The sequence below is a fragment of the Notechis scutatus genome, chromosome 1, assembly GCF_049901735.1.
Source record: "Notechis scutatus isolate UNSWTSFEM ecotype Mainland chromosome 1, rNotScu1.2, whole genome shotgun sequence".
NCBI lineage: Eukaryota > Metazoa > Chordata > Lepidosauria > Squamata > Elapidae > Notechis > Notechis scutatus.
This window is the reverse complement of record NC_142009.1, coordinates 68,408,985-68,421,550: the sequence shown is the minus strand read 5'-3', so window position 1 is coordinate 68,421,550 and position 12,566 is coordinate 68,408,985. Positions and strand designations below refer to the sequence as shown.

The following is a 12,566-nucleotide window of genomic DNA, read 5'->3' as shown; positions in this document are numbered from 1 at the left end:
TACACACACACACACACACACACACACACACACAGTATATATGTATTTATAGTATGATGTTTCCTTTTCTGATTCTATCTGAATTTGCTTTTTGGGGGAAAAAGGTACAGTCTTCAGGAGAAGATCGCATTTTAGTAATGGGAGCAACTAACAGACCACAGGAGCTTGATGATGCTGTTCTCAGGTATTATAATTTATGCATAATTAATTAGGAATATATAATGTAAATTTATCTTTGATCCTATTCTTGCTTAATTTGATATACCATATTTAAAGAGTATATTTATTTTGGTAAAAAATACTTTCCTAGATGATATGTTTACTGGAAATATTGTTGGAATGAGTAGTTGGAAATATTTTCTAACTACTGTATATTTTTGATATAATCAATGATTTATCTTCATTTTGCTACTAAAGACAGGTTAAATACATTAAAAATGAAATATAAGCTTCTATTCACCAAAAATGGAGAGATCTTTCTGGCCAAATGCCACTGTGTTTCAAAACATCTCTCAGTTCTCAGATTTTTCTTCTTATATGTATATCAATTATTTCAAAATAATTGACCAAATTCTTGTCATCATAGTCACAGGAAGAATCTCAACTGCCAGGAAAATTTAGTTTTCCTATATATTTTGGAATATTTGTTGCTTTTTTCAAGGATATTGTAGAAATTGCCAAGTGCCCAAAAGGCAATCACATGACTTGGGGGGGGGGCACCCACTGTTGGAACTTTAAATCCAGGTTAGAGGTAAACATTTTTGGAGGGGGGGGGTCTGTTGTAACTTTGGATGGTTGCTAAGAGATTGGTCATATTCAAGGACTACCTATATGTATTGAAACTTATTCTGGTATCCATTTTTGCATTGTTTCTGTTTTATGGCACACTTGAAAAAGCAACATCTTTTCTAAAATGTATTGGGATTGAATTTAAATTTTATTACTGACATTTATGATTCTTTCCTCCTTCTATTGTTCATGGTCACCTCTTCTTTCACTGTTAAATTCTAATTACTAAAGCCACTCTGAGCTATATTATTTTAAATAAAAGTTTAGTAAGATGTCATTTTATACAGTTATTAATTTATTTAAAAATAATTTACTTATTAATAAAAATAATGATTAAGTTAGCAAATTAAATTGGCACATTCATACAGAATATGAACTTAGACCTACAAAATACATACCCACAAAATAAGAATTAAGTGAAAAGTGCAGCTGCTTTGATGTTGAATTGAGACTTTTCTGTTTATTGTTTCCTGTTTTTTTTTATTTCCTCCTTTTCTTTCTTTGCCTGTGTTCCACTTTCTCAAGCCCAATGTATCTTTCTTCCTCATCATCTCATCTACAATTCTCACTTCTCAAAACCAGCTGGGCTGACAACAAAATGTGATCTTGAAACTCTAATATTAACTGCTGGCAATAAATATAGGGCCAATTTTAAATTTTATAGTGTTAAAAAATCATTTTTTGCTAACTACAATCCTGGTTTAAAATTTTTATTATATCTTGAATCTTAAGTAGAACTTTTATATTAATATTTCTTTTTCAGACGATTCACCAAAAGAGTATATGTATCATTGCCCAATGAAGAGGTATGTAGCTTACGGTGATATTTTTAAGTAAGAACGTCTCCTATTCAATTCTTGGATGCAGATTAATAACACAAAAATCAGTTTGTTCATCTTTAATTATAGGATGGATTCTTCTATCACAAGGTCTACTAGGATTTCTGTAGTGATGCTCTGTTCTTTTTTTTCCCCTTCTTTTCCTTTGTCATTTATTCCCCTTTGTTCATTTCCCTACTCTGTAAATTTTCTTTCTTAAGTTTCATTATTTTCCTATGAAGAAGCGACAATTTGAACCTAGATTGTAGCTGAAGAACAAATTACCATTAACATCAGAATTAACCTAAATGTGGATGGAAGTTTAATTGTCACTATATCAGTTCTGAGTATGCTTTATTTGTAAAAGGATTGCATAAAAAGGATTCATCTTTCTGTCTGCTTCAAGTTTACTTATTTATCCCATGAGCTGTTCAGCGCATCCAGAAGTGGGAGGTGCTTCAGTCTCTTCTGGAAAGGCTGGGCTTAAAACTCCGGGACGCTCCTCCTCCTCCACAGGACACCTCTCCAGCATCCCCCAGTTTTAGCTCAGCCTTCGTGGTAAGAGGTTGTGCACTCCCTGACTGGAACGGTTTTCTGATTCACCTAGTCAAAATTCAGGTTTGTTCTTGGGTTAATTCGGCTTGTAAATTTTTCCCCAATTAATTTGGCGATTTCAAGGCTTGTGGCTCTATTAGGTCATCCCCCCGATCAGTTTGAGAGCAGTTCTTTGTGGCTGGTGGAGCCTGCCACTCTGCAGGCAGCCTGAGACGGCCACTTCAGGCAATTAGCTTATCTAATCCCCTGATCGTCTTATCTCTGCGATCTTGGCGGAGCGCTGGCAGCCGCGGCTCACTTCTCCTTGCCTTTTCGACTGACAGGATCATTTATCTGACAATTTAGAGAGTCAGCAGCAGCGGCTCGTTAAACTGCTCAGGCAATTAACACCGGAGATTCTGCCTTCCCGCCATTTTAAACGGCTGGCTTCAAGTTCGCGCCTAAATATCATAGGCGCCATACCCCACTGGTTTCCCTTCTTGGGGACCGGGGCAGGTAGCTTCCCACTCCACTTCCCTGGCATTATTTCTCTTTTATCTTGCTGGTGTTGGATAAGCAGGCTAGTCCTTAAACAGGAATTTTTTTCTTTTTGCAATTGCTTTTGGATCATTACATTGGAGTGAAGCCTCAAGTGCCATTTCAAACAGCGGGACGTTTTTGACAGGAAAGGATCCATCCAGGCCCTGTATAGCTGGTTTCCCTTGTTGGGGACCAGGGATCCAGAATATTTCTTGCTTGGAGCGCTTGGGGGTTTCCCTTGTTGGGGACCCTTAGATACTGTTTCCCATATACACAGTTTTACATGTGGATATAGGCACGTGTGTGTGTGTGTGTGTGTGTGTGTATGTATGTGTATGTGTATATATGTGTGTGTATATAGATATAGATATATAGACTTATACTCCTGGAGAAGCGTTTTACTTTCATCCACAGGGGTAGGCATCACCTCTAAGTAGTAGTAGTAGTAGTAGTAGTAGTAATAGTAGTAGTAGTAGTAATAATAATAATAATAATAATAATAATAATAATAATAATAATAATAATAATAATATTTTTTAAAAAACATTAAAGTTAGAGGCATGAGAATCAGTCCTCCACAATGGAAGGTGACAGCGTCTTCCGCTCCAAGACAAATAAGTCCCGAGATAAGTCAGTGGGCCCCAAAAAGGCCACTAAGGCAGCGGATAAGGATGCCCATAGACGGCACCAAGCCTTGGAAAGGCAGTTGCAGAAACGGGCCAGGGAGGCAGACAAGATGGCTATGACACAACAATCGGATCAGGGCCCAAGTACATTGTTGGGGCCCTTGGACTTATCCACCCAGCCCAGACAGGCTATTTCTGGACAGCCTCCCATAGGTATATCTCCTCCAATGAGCACTGCCTGGCGAATCCCAGAGGCAACCTTCACCCCTACGGCCACCGGTTTAAGACAGGAGGAGGGATTACCTGAGACTATTCCCATTGAAATGAGGCTCATGGGAGAAAGGGCGTTGGTACTTAACTGATACGCCCGCTCTGTGAGCTGTGAAGAGCATCCAACCCCACCCATTTCTTTCCGTCTGGTGAGGTTCCGTTCCGGTCAGGGATCTAGATTAGGTGATGAGTTCCGGACTTTGGCACTCAGTCTTCACAAAACTGGGGGACGCTGGGGAGGTGTCCCGTGGAGAAGGAGGAGCGTCCCTGAGTTTTAAGCCCAGCCTTTCCAGAAGAGACTGAAGCACCTCTCACTTCTGGATGCTCTTCACAGCTCACAGAGAAATGGCGTATCAGGTAAGTACCAACGCCCTTTTTCATATATCTGGAAATCTAAGCTTTCACTTTTATGTGAAAGAAAACTTTCAAGCAACAAGCAAGTTTAAATACTATATTTGCATGTGTGCCAAGCCAAATATGGTGCTTGCCATGGGATATCTGTTTAAACCCACAATGTACAAGACAGCAAATTAAAGCCAGTTATGTTGTTCATTGCCTTCCGTATCAGTCCCAATCAGATTTTCATAGCTTTTCACATATTTAATGAATGTGTCAAAATATGTGAGAAGCCAGGATAATCTGATTGGAACTGGTATTATAGATTGAATAGAAGAATGCTGAACTCTTACAATTTGCTTGTGTTTCTGTTAAGCTTTTAGCATTTTACTAATATATAATAGCACGACATAGAAGCAAAAAGACATTTTTAAGATATAGCTTCACTTCTACCCCATATAATTTCAAACTTAATCCTATGTTTTGTCTTTGCAAAGTCAAAACCATTCTGCACAATTTTCAGATGTGTAGTGCCTTTGCTTGATTATTTAACCAGAGGTGAGATTGCAAATAAAGAATGTTATATTTTGCAGAATCGACTGCTTTTACTAAAAAATCTCTTGAGCAAACAAGGAAATCCATTAACCCAAAAGGAATTGGCACAGTTAGCTAGGTGAGTAAATTCTAACTTACTGCTAAATCTAGGTGGACTTTGCATACTGCCTAGTGATATTTGCAGCTGTTGCTCATAAGAAGAAATGCTAAATATAAATGGCTCTGAGTAATGGCAAAGCTATGTTTCTCTTCCTCGCTGTTTATAAAGAAAAGATATCAGCACTTCATCTCTCATCAAGTATAGTATGCTGATATCTTAAATGATAAGACTACAATTTAATATCATTAATATTAGAGCATTAAATATTGAAACTTCTGAACTATGGACCTAATTGTTTTATCCAAAATGTACGAACTCTGTTTTACTCGTATTGCACTGCTTTACAATAAAGAATATAACACTGTAAACTTTATTAGCTTTCTGCAAAGAATATAAATTTTTGAAATTGTGTTCTTTCTAAAGAATGACAGATGGATATTCAGGTAGTGACTTAACAGCATTGGCAAAAGATGCAGCGTTGGGCCCTATACGAGGTAAGCACAGTTAACTTTGAATTAAATGCATCTGGAAGGTGGCTCTAAAAAGTACTCAGATATGTGTCTTTGGTTAAGCTATGATCCAAATAAATAGTTTAGTTTGCTCAAGTCCTTGCTGTAGCTAGTAGCATTTTAAAAATAATTTAAATAATCAGAATTAACTAGCTAACATTGGTTGTACTTTGTAAATTATATAGATGCATGCATGCATATATACATTGGTACACATAAACATATCCAATGTTCATCAGGAATTTAGTTTAGCACAGAGACAGCATATTACAGAATTTGCAACCAATCCAGTAAGGACAGCAAATGGTAAAATGTAATCAAAATAAACACTGAAACCTATAGTCGTTTTTAAAAAAAGGGGTAAAGGTTTCCCCTTTCCAGTTATGTCTGACACTAGGGATGAGCCAGCAAATGCGGTGAGAAGTGGTACCTATTTATTCGTATTTGCATCTTTCAAACGTCTAGGTGGACAGGAGCTGAGGCAATTAATGTGATAGTAATGTAAAAGGAATAACATTAATGTGAAGTTTAAAAAGCTGCAGTAACTAAAATGATAAAAAGATTGAGTATAAAAAGACAAGGTACAGGATTAAACAAATTTAGCGTATCAGATTGTTAAATCTAAAATAGTTGCAATATTTTCTTTTTGTTTTATAATACATAATATTAGCAAGTATCTGTAGTCCTCTTTGGATCTACAGGAATGAATCAGAATTTGAAAATATTTGAAGAAATATTTAACTTTTTTTTTTTGTTTTAAATGGGAGTGAGAGTGAAAAGTTTTGGGAAGCAAATTCCTCCTTCTTCAACTTATAAAAGCTCCCCAAATCTTTGAAATCCTAATACAGATAGACCTTGACTTACAACCATTTGTTTAGTGACCATTTGAAGTTACAATGGCACTGAAAAAAGTGACTTGTGACCAATTTCCATTTACGACAGTTGCAGCATTCCCATGGTCATGTGATCATGACCTGCCTAGAGCCTTATGATCTTCAAGATGAAGAAACATGTACTTAAACATTTGGTTTAAACCAGCTTTATTGCCAGAATTCAGAGTTGTCTTACTTCAGATATAAAGCTTTCTGATAGGATACATTGATTTGAAACTAATTAATTGTGTTTCTTTTAATTTACAGAATTAAAACCTGAGCAGGTGAAGAACATGTCTGCTAGTGAGGTATGTGCTTTGCTGACAATTCATTCATTTTTAATCTTTTGTATTTATTGTTTTCAGAGCACAATTGAAAATTCAAAATCATAAGGATTATTTGGATACTCTTGAGAGTAAACACATTCATTTAATTTACAAAAGTACTAAGTTGTCAAGTTGGTCTGTGTAATATAAAAAAATCCAATACTACTAAAAGGCAACCAAATACCCCAAAATATGTCATAGAAATAATTCCTCTAAGACTAAATAGATAATTAATAACCATAATTTTATATTTGAGAACACAAATGCAACCAAAATATGCAACACTTTAGAAAGAAGGCTAGATATATAAACACTTATGTAGTATTGTAGTGTAAAAATTACCATTCCATGAATACAACATAGATTTTTTTTGTTCCATCCTGTGACCTTTAGTAGAGTCTGGCTAGTTCTAAGTTTCCTCAGCTCAATGTTGAAACTTCTCCCTTTCCTATTACGGCACCGTGTTAGTAGATTCTCTGTCCTCTAAATTTTTAGAGAGATTAAGAATGCACAGACTGAAATAGGGCGATCAGAGATCAGAGTATCTTGTTGCTTAAGCACTTTGTATTTTAAGTCATTTTAGCAGGCTAGAAATAGGGGGAAATGGTCTGAAATGATTTGCTGAAATTGATTCACATACTTTAGTGCCATCTAGTGGAATCAACATAGTAATACTTATCCAAGTTGAATTATTGTACTTTTGGTCTGCTGCTCAATGCTGGTAGTCCCATGCTAATATTTTTTGAAAACATAATGGTTTAATAAACAGATTTTAAACCCAATAATATGTGATACTCAAGGCAACTTATTTTTTTCTTTCCTTTTAGATGAGGAATATTCGCCTGTCGGATTTCAACGAGTCTTTGAAAAAAATAAAATGCAGCCTTAGCCCTCAAACCCTAGAAGCTTACATTCGCTGGAACAAAGCCTTTGGAGACACTACAGTGTGATCAAAGAACTTTATCAAACAAGGGGAGATTGTTGTCAGCAAGGGACAGCTGATTCAAACTAATGCTGACTGTTTGCAAGACATCAGCAGTATCTGCACTAAAAGGCAAGACTGATTTGTAATAGTTGATGATAAGCTCCCTAAATTTAATACTAGGATTTATACCCAACAAACTATGAGAGCACAGTAAAACGGGGAAGAGAATTCTACCAAATGAATGATGGGAAAAATATACTTTGTGTCCTTTTTTTGGTATTTTCTAAAAGTTGCTCATGATATTTACTTTTGTTGTGTTTTTCTTAATCACTAAGCCTTGTTTCAGTTTCTTGTGTATGGATAATGTGCCAAATTAAACATAAACCCATATGCCTAAGAATATTATTTTGAAAAATCCACAATATAAAGCATCTATGTAGTCTGTTTTTTCTCTTTGTGAAGTCCCACAGTCAATATAGTAGTACAACAAATTGGTATGCCAAATTGGTTAAAGTTATCAATTTTTCCCTGCAGGAGTTTTCCAGTACATTTATAAATATCCATAGTAGCATCTTGTTTTTGAATCATAGTCCAAATGTGAAATAGTATTAATTTAAATCAACGACAGATTTTTCCTTCAGTGCTAGTTTTTGTGACCACAATGACCAAGAGCCAGGCAATTTTCCATTCTGGTGATTTTCTAAGATATGCAAGTGATCATAGCTGTAATTACTTGTTTAATTGGCCTTCTATATCCACCTGCATTTCAATTTATAGTTATACAACCATTTAAATTTTTTTTTATTAAATGACTTGTAATATAATGGGCTTTTAATATTAAAGGAACAGATGGGTTTACTTCTCTGTCTAATATGATTGGTGTTTACAAAATGAATAATTTATTCAATTGTATGTTTGCTATAATACAAAGGGTATGAATTAGATACATGAGTAAAGACTAATTCATTTTTTACAATTTAGTAGTTGTGCAAAAAGGATAGAAAAACAGGGACAGAAGAGTAACATTTCTGTTAAAATGTTATCATTGGTTTTTGAAAGGTACTTTTGAACTTGAAGCAGGATTTTATGAACTTTATTTAAATTTTATTTGATAATACTATTTGCAAATCAACAATACTCCTAATCTTAAATTAAGGTTTTCTCATGTCTAGAGATCTCTTCAGTTGCTATCTTATAGAAGAAATTATGCCTATGTGCAAAGGCAAATCTAAAAAAATAATATATTGTTCAATTAACAGCTGTTACTAAATCTTTGTATGAAGATAAACCATCACAGGTTTATTTAAAACGCACTAAAATATATTACTTGGCTCTTACAGCTTGATTAAACATGGCAAGTATTTTAATATCCAAAACTGATAGTACATTAATTGTGATTTATCTTTCTTTGACAATTCGGAAAACTAGGTTGCATACTATTGTGGATACTCTTTAATATACTTCTCTCTTTTCTTCCAATTTTCTTACACGTAAAGTGTGTGTGTGGGTATTTACAGATGTATGTCTCCAACTTCAACAAGATGTAAGATGTAAGATGTACCTATTATGGAATAAATTTAAAGTCTCTTTTCCTGTTTTATCTTTGAAATAATTTCAAGAGCATATTGATGCATCTGAATACAGAAATACTGCATAGCATAAACATTCTTGCTAAAGGTAAATGGTAAAGATGTTTGTTACATCTTTAAAGGACATTTCTGAAAGACTGACGACACTAGCTACTCCTGTACATTTCAACTCTTCATACTGGTACAGTATACAATAAAGTCATTATACAGTCTTATTTAAAGTTGTATTAGTTTTAATCCCTGAACAAATTATACTTGCCTAAAGCTGCCTGATCACTTAACTCTTCATTCTAAAATTGGATAATCTAATCCAAGGACATTGAACATTTTATTTGTTCCCCTGATGTAGTAAACCTTGTGGTTGTCTGAAGTCTCAATTAAAATTTTCAGACTTGTCATTTTAAATCTACAAATACACCAGACTTCAAAAACCTAATAATCAAAATTACTGTCTATGGAGATTCTCAATCATCCAGGTCATAGTCGTCCAAAGGGTGCTTTTTTGAAAAAGCAATGGGACTTTTTTTTTTCTTTGAAAATGTTTCACTTCTTATCCAAGGCTTTAAGTAAAGGCTGCAGTAATCTGCCTTATTTTAATTTAAGGGCTAAATATTTCTGAATTATGCTTGCAATCAAAGTCTGATTAATTAAAGCAAAAATTTACTCAGGCAAGAATTATTTTTATCCTGTTTGAATCAGAATTACTAGATGATTTAGATATATAAAAATAGAATTAAAACTACCAAGTCAATTGGCTTAATTCTTTTTTAAGAAAGTGTTAGGAATATTTCAGATGCTTGCTTGAACGGATTCTAGAGATCCTACTGTATTCTCTGTATTATAGCTTAATCATAAGAATTCAAATGGTTGAATTTTGAATTCAAATGATTGAATTTTTAGCTTCATATATATTATCTTTGAGGCAGTGCTACCTTTCTTGTTAAGCATTTTGGGAGGGGGAACATCTGAAGTCTCAGTTATGTGTAAGTATTTAGCAAATTCTGAAATATGGTAGGACACTACAGACTGTTTGCTTTTATGCAATAAATGTTGCTTTAAAATAAAGGTAACACTTAATACATTTTCATTCAAGCCATAATCCAGCAATGATTGTAATCATATCCGTATTTCAATTCTCTTTAATAGAAATACGTGTGAGAAACGTAGTTATTTGTCTCATACCACTTTAATAATACTTCTGTTTTTTCTAGAAAATAGTGTACTAGGCTCCTCCAGTTTTTTTTAATGTGCTAGCATTAATGAGAACCTGATGAAGGCTCCAAATTCATTCCAAGATGGATGTAGGATTTATTTATTCATTGAGTAGCATAAACTGTTACTATGTCTGTTTTCAGTTATCAAGCAACCACCATAATCTACCCCATAGCAGTTGGATTTTTAACTGGTTTGTTTACTGTATCATCTGGGCTCTTCTGTAACACATCTTGGATGTCCAGTGAACAGACATCCTAGACAATTTAAAATTTAGTTTTCAGATTCTTCTTTAAAAAGCTTTATGCTATTTATATGGGGAAAACACGGGAAAGCATTCCTATCCATACATACAAGTTCCTCAGAGGCATCTGTTACCTTTTCTGTAAAGAATGTTCTTCTCAATTAGTTATCTCATTTAATAAAAACTTGATATGTAAATATGTTAATTTTAAATCAAAGGTGCTACTAAAATTAGGATTTTTTTATTGAACAGATTTTCAGCTATGAAGAGACAACTTTGAACTCATTTTGAGAAAGTTCTCATATTCTAGCTGTTGAAATTAGGTATCACAATATGAAATATTAGGAAAACAATGTGTATAAATATGAAAAATGTTCATGTAGAATTAGATTGACAAACTTATTTGTTGCAGTTTGTCTTAAAACTCAGTTTTATTCCATGTTGAGTTCCTGACTCATGACTTGCAAATCTCTTGCCTACAGTATTACTTTTTGTTGTTAATATTTCTCATATCATAAGATAATGACTATTGTGGGATATTTCCATTTGCTATCTTTGAAATAAGACTAGAAATTAACTATTTAAATTCTAATTTACTGTGTTGAAACAGACAATATCCTCTGTTGTTATTTTCTAAATAAAAATGTGGAAACAGTAATTTGAGTATTCAATATTTTTAAGTATGTTAAAATGGATTGTGAGATATTGGTTACATTCTTTTTATATTACTCTCAAAACAAACATGAAATATACCTCTAGCTTCATATCTTAATTATCCTATAAATTATTCCACAAAACAACTTTCACAATAATATATTTTTGCACAGCTATTACTTGGTGCATCAGAATATTAGCCATTAGTTCTGTAACTAAGCAAAAAAAAAAAACATATAAGAAAATATTTATACTATATAGTTAAAATGCGAATAAAAAGTTTTCAGAAAAAGCTGTTTTCAGTTGGCTTTCTGTGCTGGTTGGGCACTCTTATTTGGATAGTCAGACTGAGAATACTATATAAAAAGAAAAGTAAACCTTCCTGCTTTTAAGAACTAGGAAAACCAGCTGTTAAATGTTTGAAAGTAAATCCTATTGAAGGACAGATTAGCATCATTCACAAACAATATTACACAGTCCGTTTATACAAAACAAGGTTGAAATGGTATGCTTTAAAATGTGTCTTGAATACTTTTCAAAGGCTTGCAAATAGAGGTGTTTTCATTCAAAAGGTTCCTAGCACTAATAATCAGAAGTCATTTAAGTCTACATTTTGTTCATCTGATGCACAATCTCGCCCAATACTGAATTATAGGGCTGGAGGGGACCTTGGAAATCTAGTCCAACCCCCTGCTCAAAGCAGAAGTCTTTATACCATACCGAAAAAATAATAGTCCGGTGTTTTCTTGAAACCCCCCGGGAAGCATGCTGTTCCATTAATCAATCATTCTCACTGCCAGGAAATTCCTTATTTCTAGCTTGTATGCTTTGATGTTCCATTAAAATACGGTCAATTGGTTTGTGACTTGGGGCACAAAACAGTCATTTTTCATCTTGTATTTTATGACTAGCTAACTGCAGCTTCTTGAAAGCTGCGAGCAAGATCTGTGACTGACTGCACTGCACCTGGCATTTAACGGGAAGAAAAGTTGATTCCTTCCTTGATGCCCTCCAATTATGCTGAACTACAGTTCCTTAGAATTCCCAGGGAGCTGGCTGGAAATTATAGGACCTGAAATCCAACACATATACCTTGTTGATGATTCGAACTGTCGAGGATCTTGGAGTTCTCATATCTAATGATCTAAGTGCTAGAGCCCACTGTAATTACATAGCCAAGGCATTAAGAGTTGTTAACCTAATCCTATTTACCTTTTTCTCTGGTAATATCACACTAACGAGAGCATACAAAACATTTGCTAGACCAATACTTGAATACAGCTCATCAGTCTGGAACCCACATTACGTATCTGATATTAACACAGTTGAGAAAGTCCAGAAATATTTCACAAGAAGAGTTCTCCACTCCTCTACTCGTTGTAGAATACCTTATGCCACCAGATTTGAAATTCTAGACCTAGAAAACTTAGAACTATGCCACCTTCAATCCAATCTAAGTATAGTATATAAAATCATACATTGCAATGCCCTGTCAATGAATACTTCAGGTTCAACCATAACAACACGAGCACACAATAGATACAAACTCAAGGTAAACCACACCAAACTTGATTGCAGGAAATACGACTTCAGCAATAGAGTGGTCAATGTCTGGAATACTCTACCCGACTCTGTAGTTTCTTCCCCAACCCCCAAAAACTTTAACC

The 12,566-nt window shown here is 34.4% G+C and overlaps 1 protein-coding gene across 4 annotated transcripts in view; it reads left to right on the top strand.

Annotated features, from left to right (window-relative positions):
* The window catches only part of SPAST (spastin), a 44,030-nt gene extending 35,239 nt beyond the window's left edge, over positions 1-8,791 (top strand). For all 4 annotated transcript variants that reach the window (XM_026669372.2, XM_026669369.2, XM_026669370.2 and 1 more), the window contains 6 exons: positions 105-184; positions 1,553-1,595; positions 4,507-4,586; positions 4,992-5,062; positions 6,217-6,257; positions 7,103-8,791. In XM_026669372.2, coding sequence (XP_026525157.1) covers positions 105-184; positions 1,553-1,595; positions 4,507-4,586; positions 4,992-5,062; positions 6,217-6,257; positions 7,103-7,225 — 438 coding nt within the window. In that variant the 3' untranslated portion in view covers positions 7,226-8,791. The remainder of the gene's footprint in view (positions 1-104; positions 185-1,552; positions 1,596-4,506; positions 4,587-4,991; positions 5,063-6,216; positions 6,258-7,102) is intronic.
* The last annotated feature ends 3,775 nt before the right edge of the window (positions 8,792-12,566 follow it).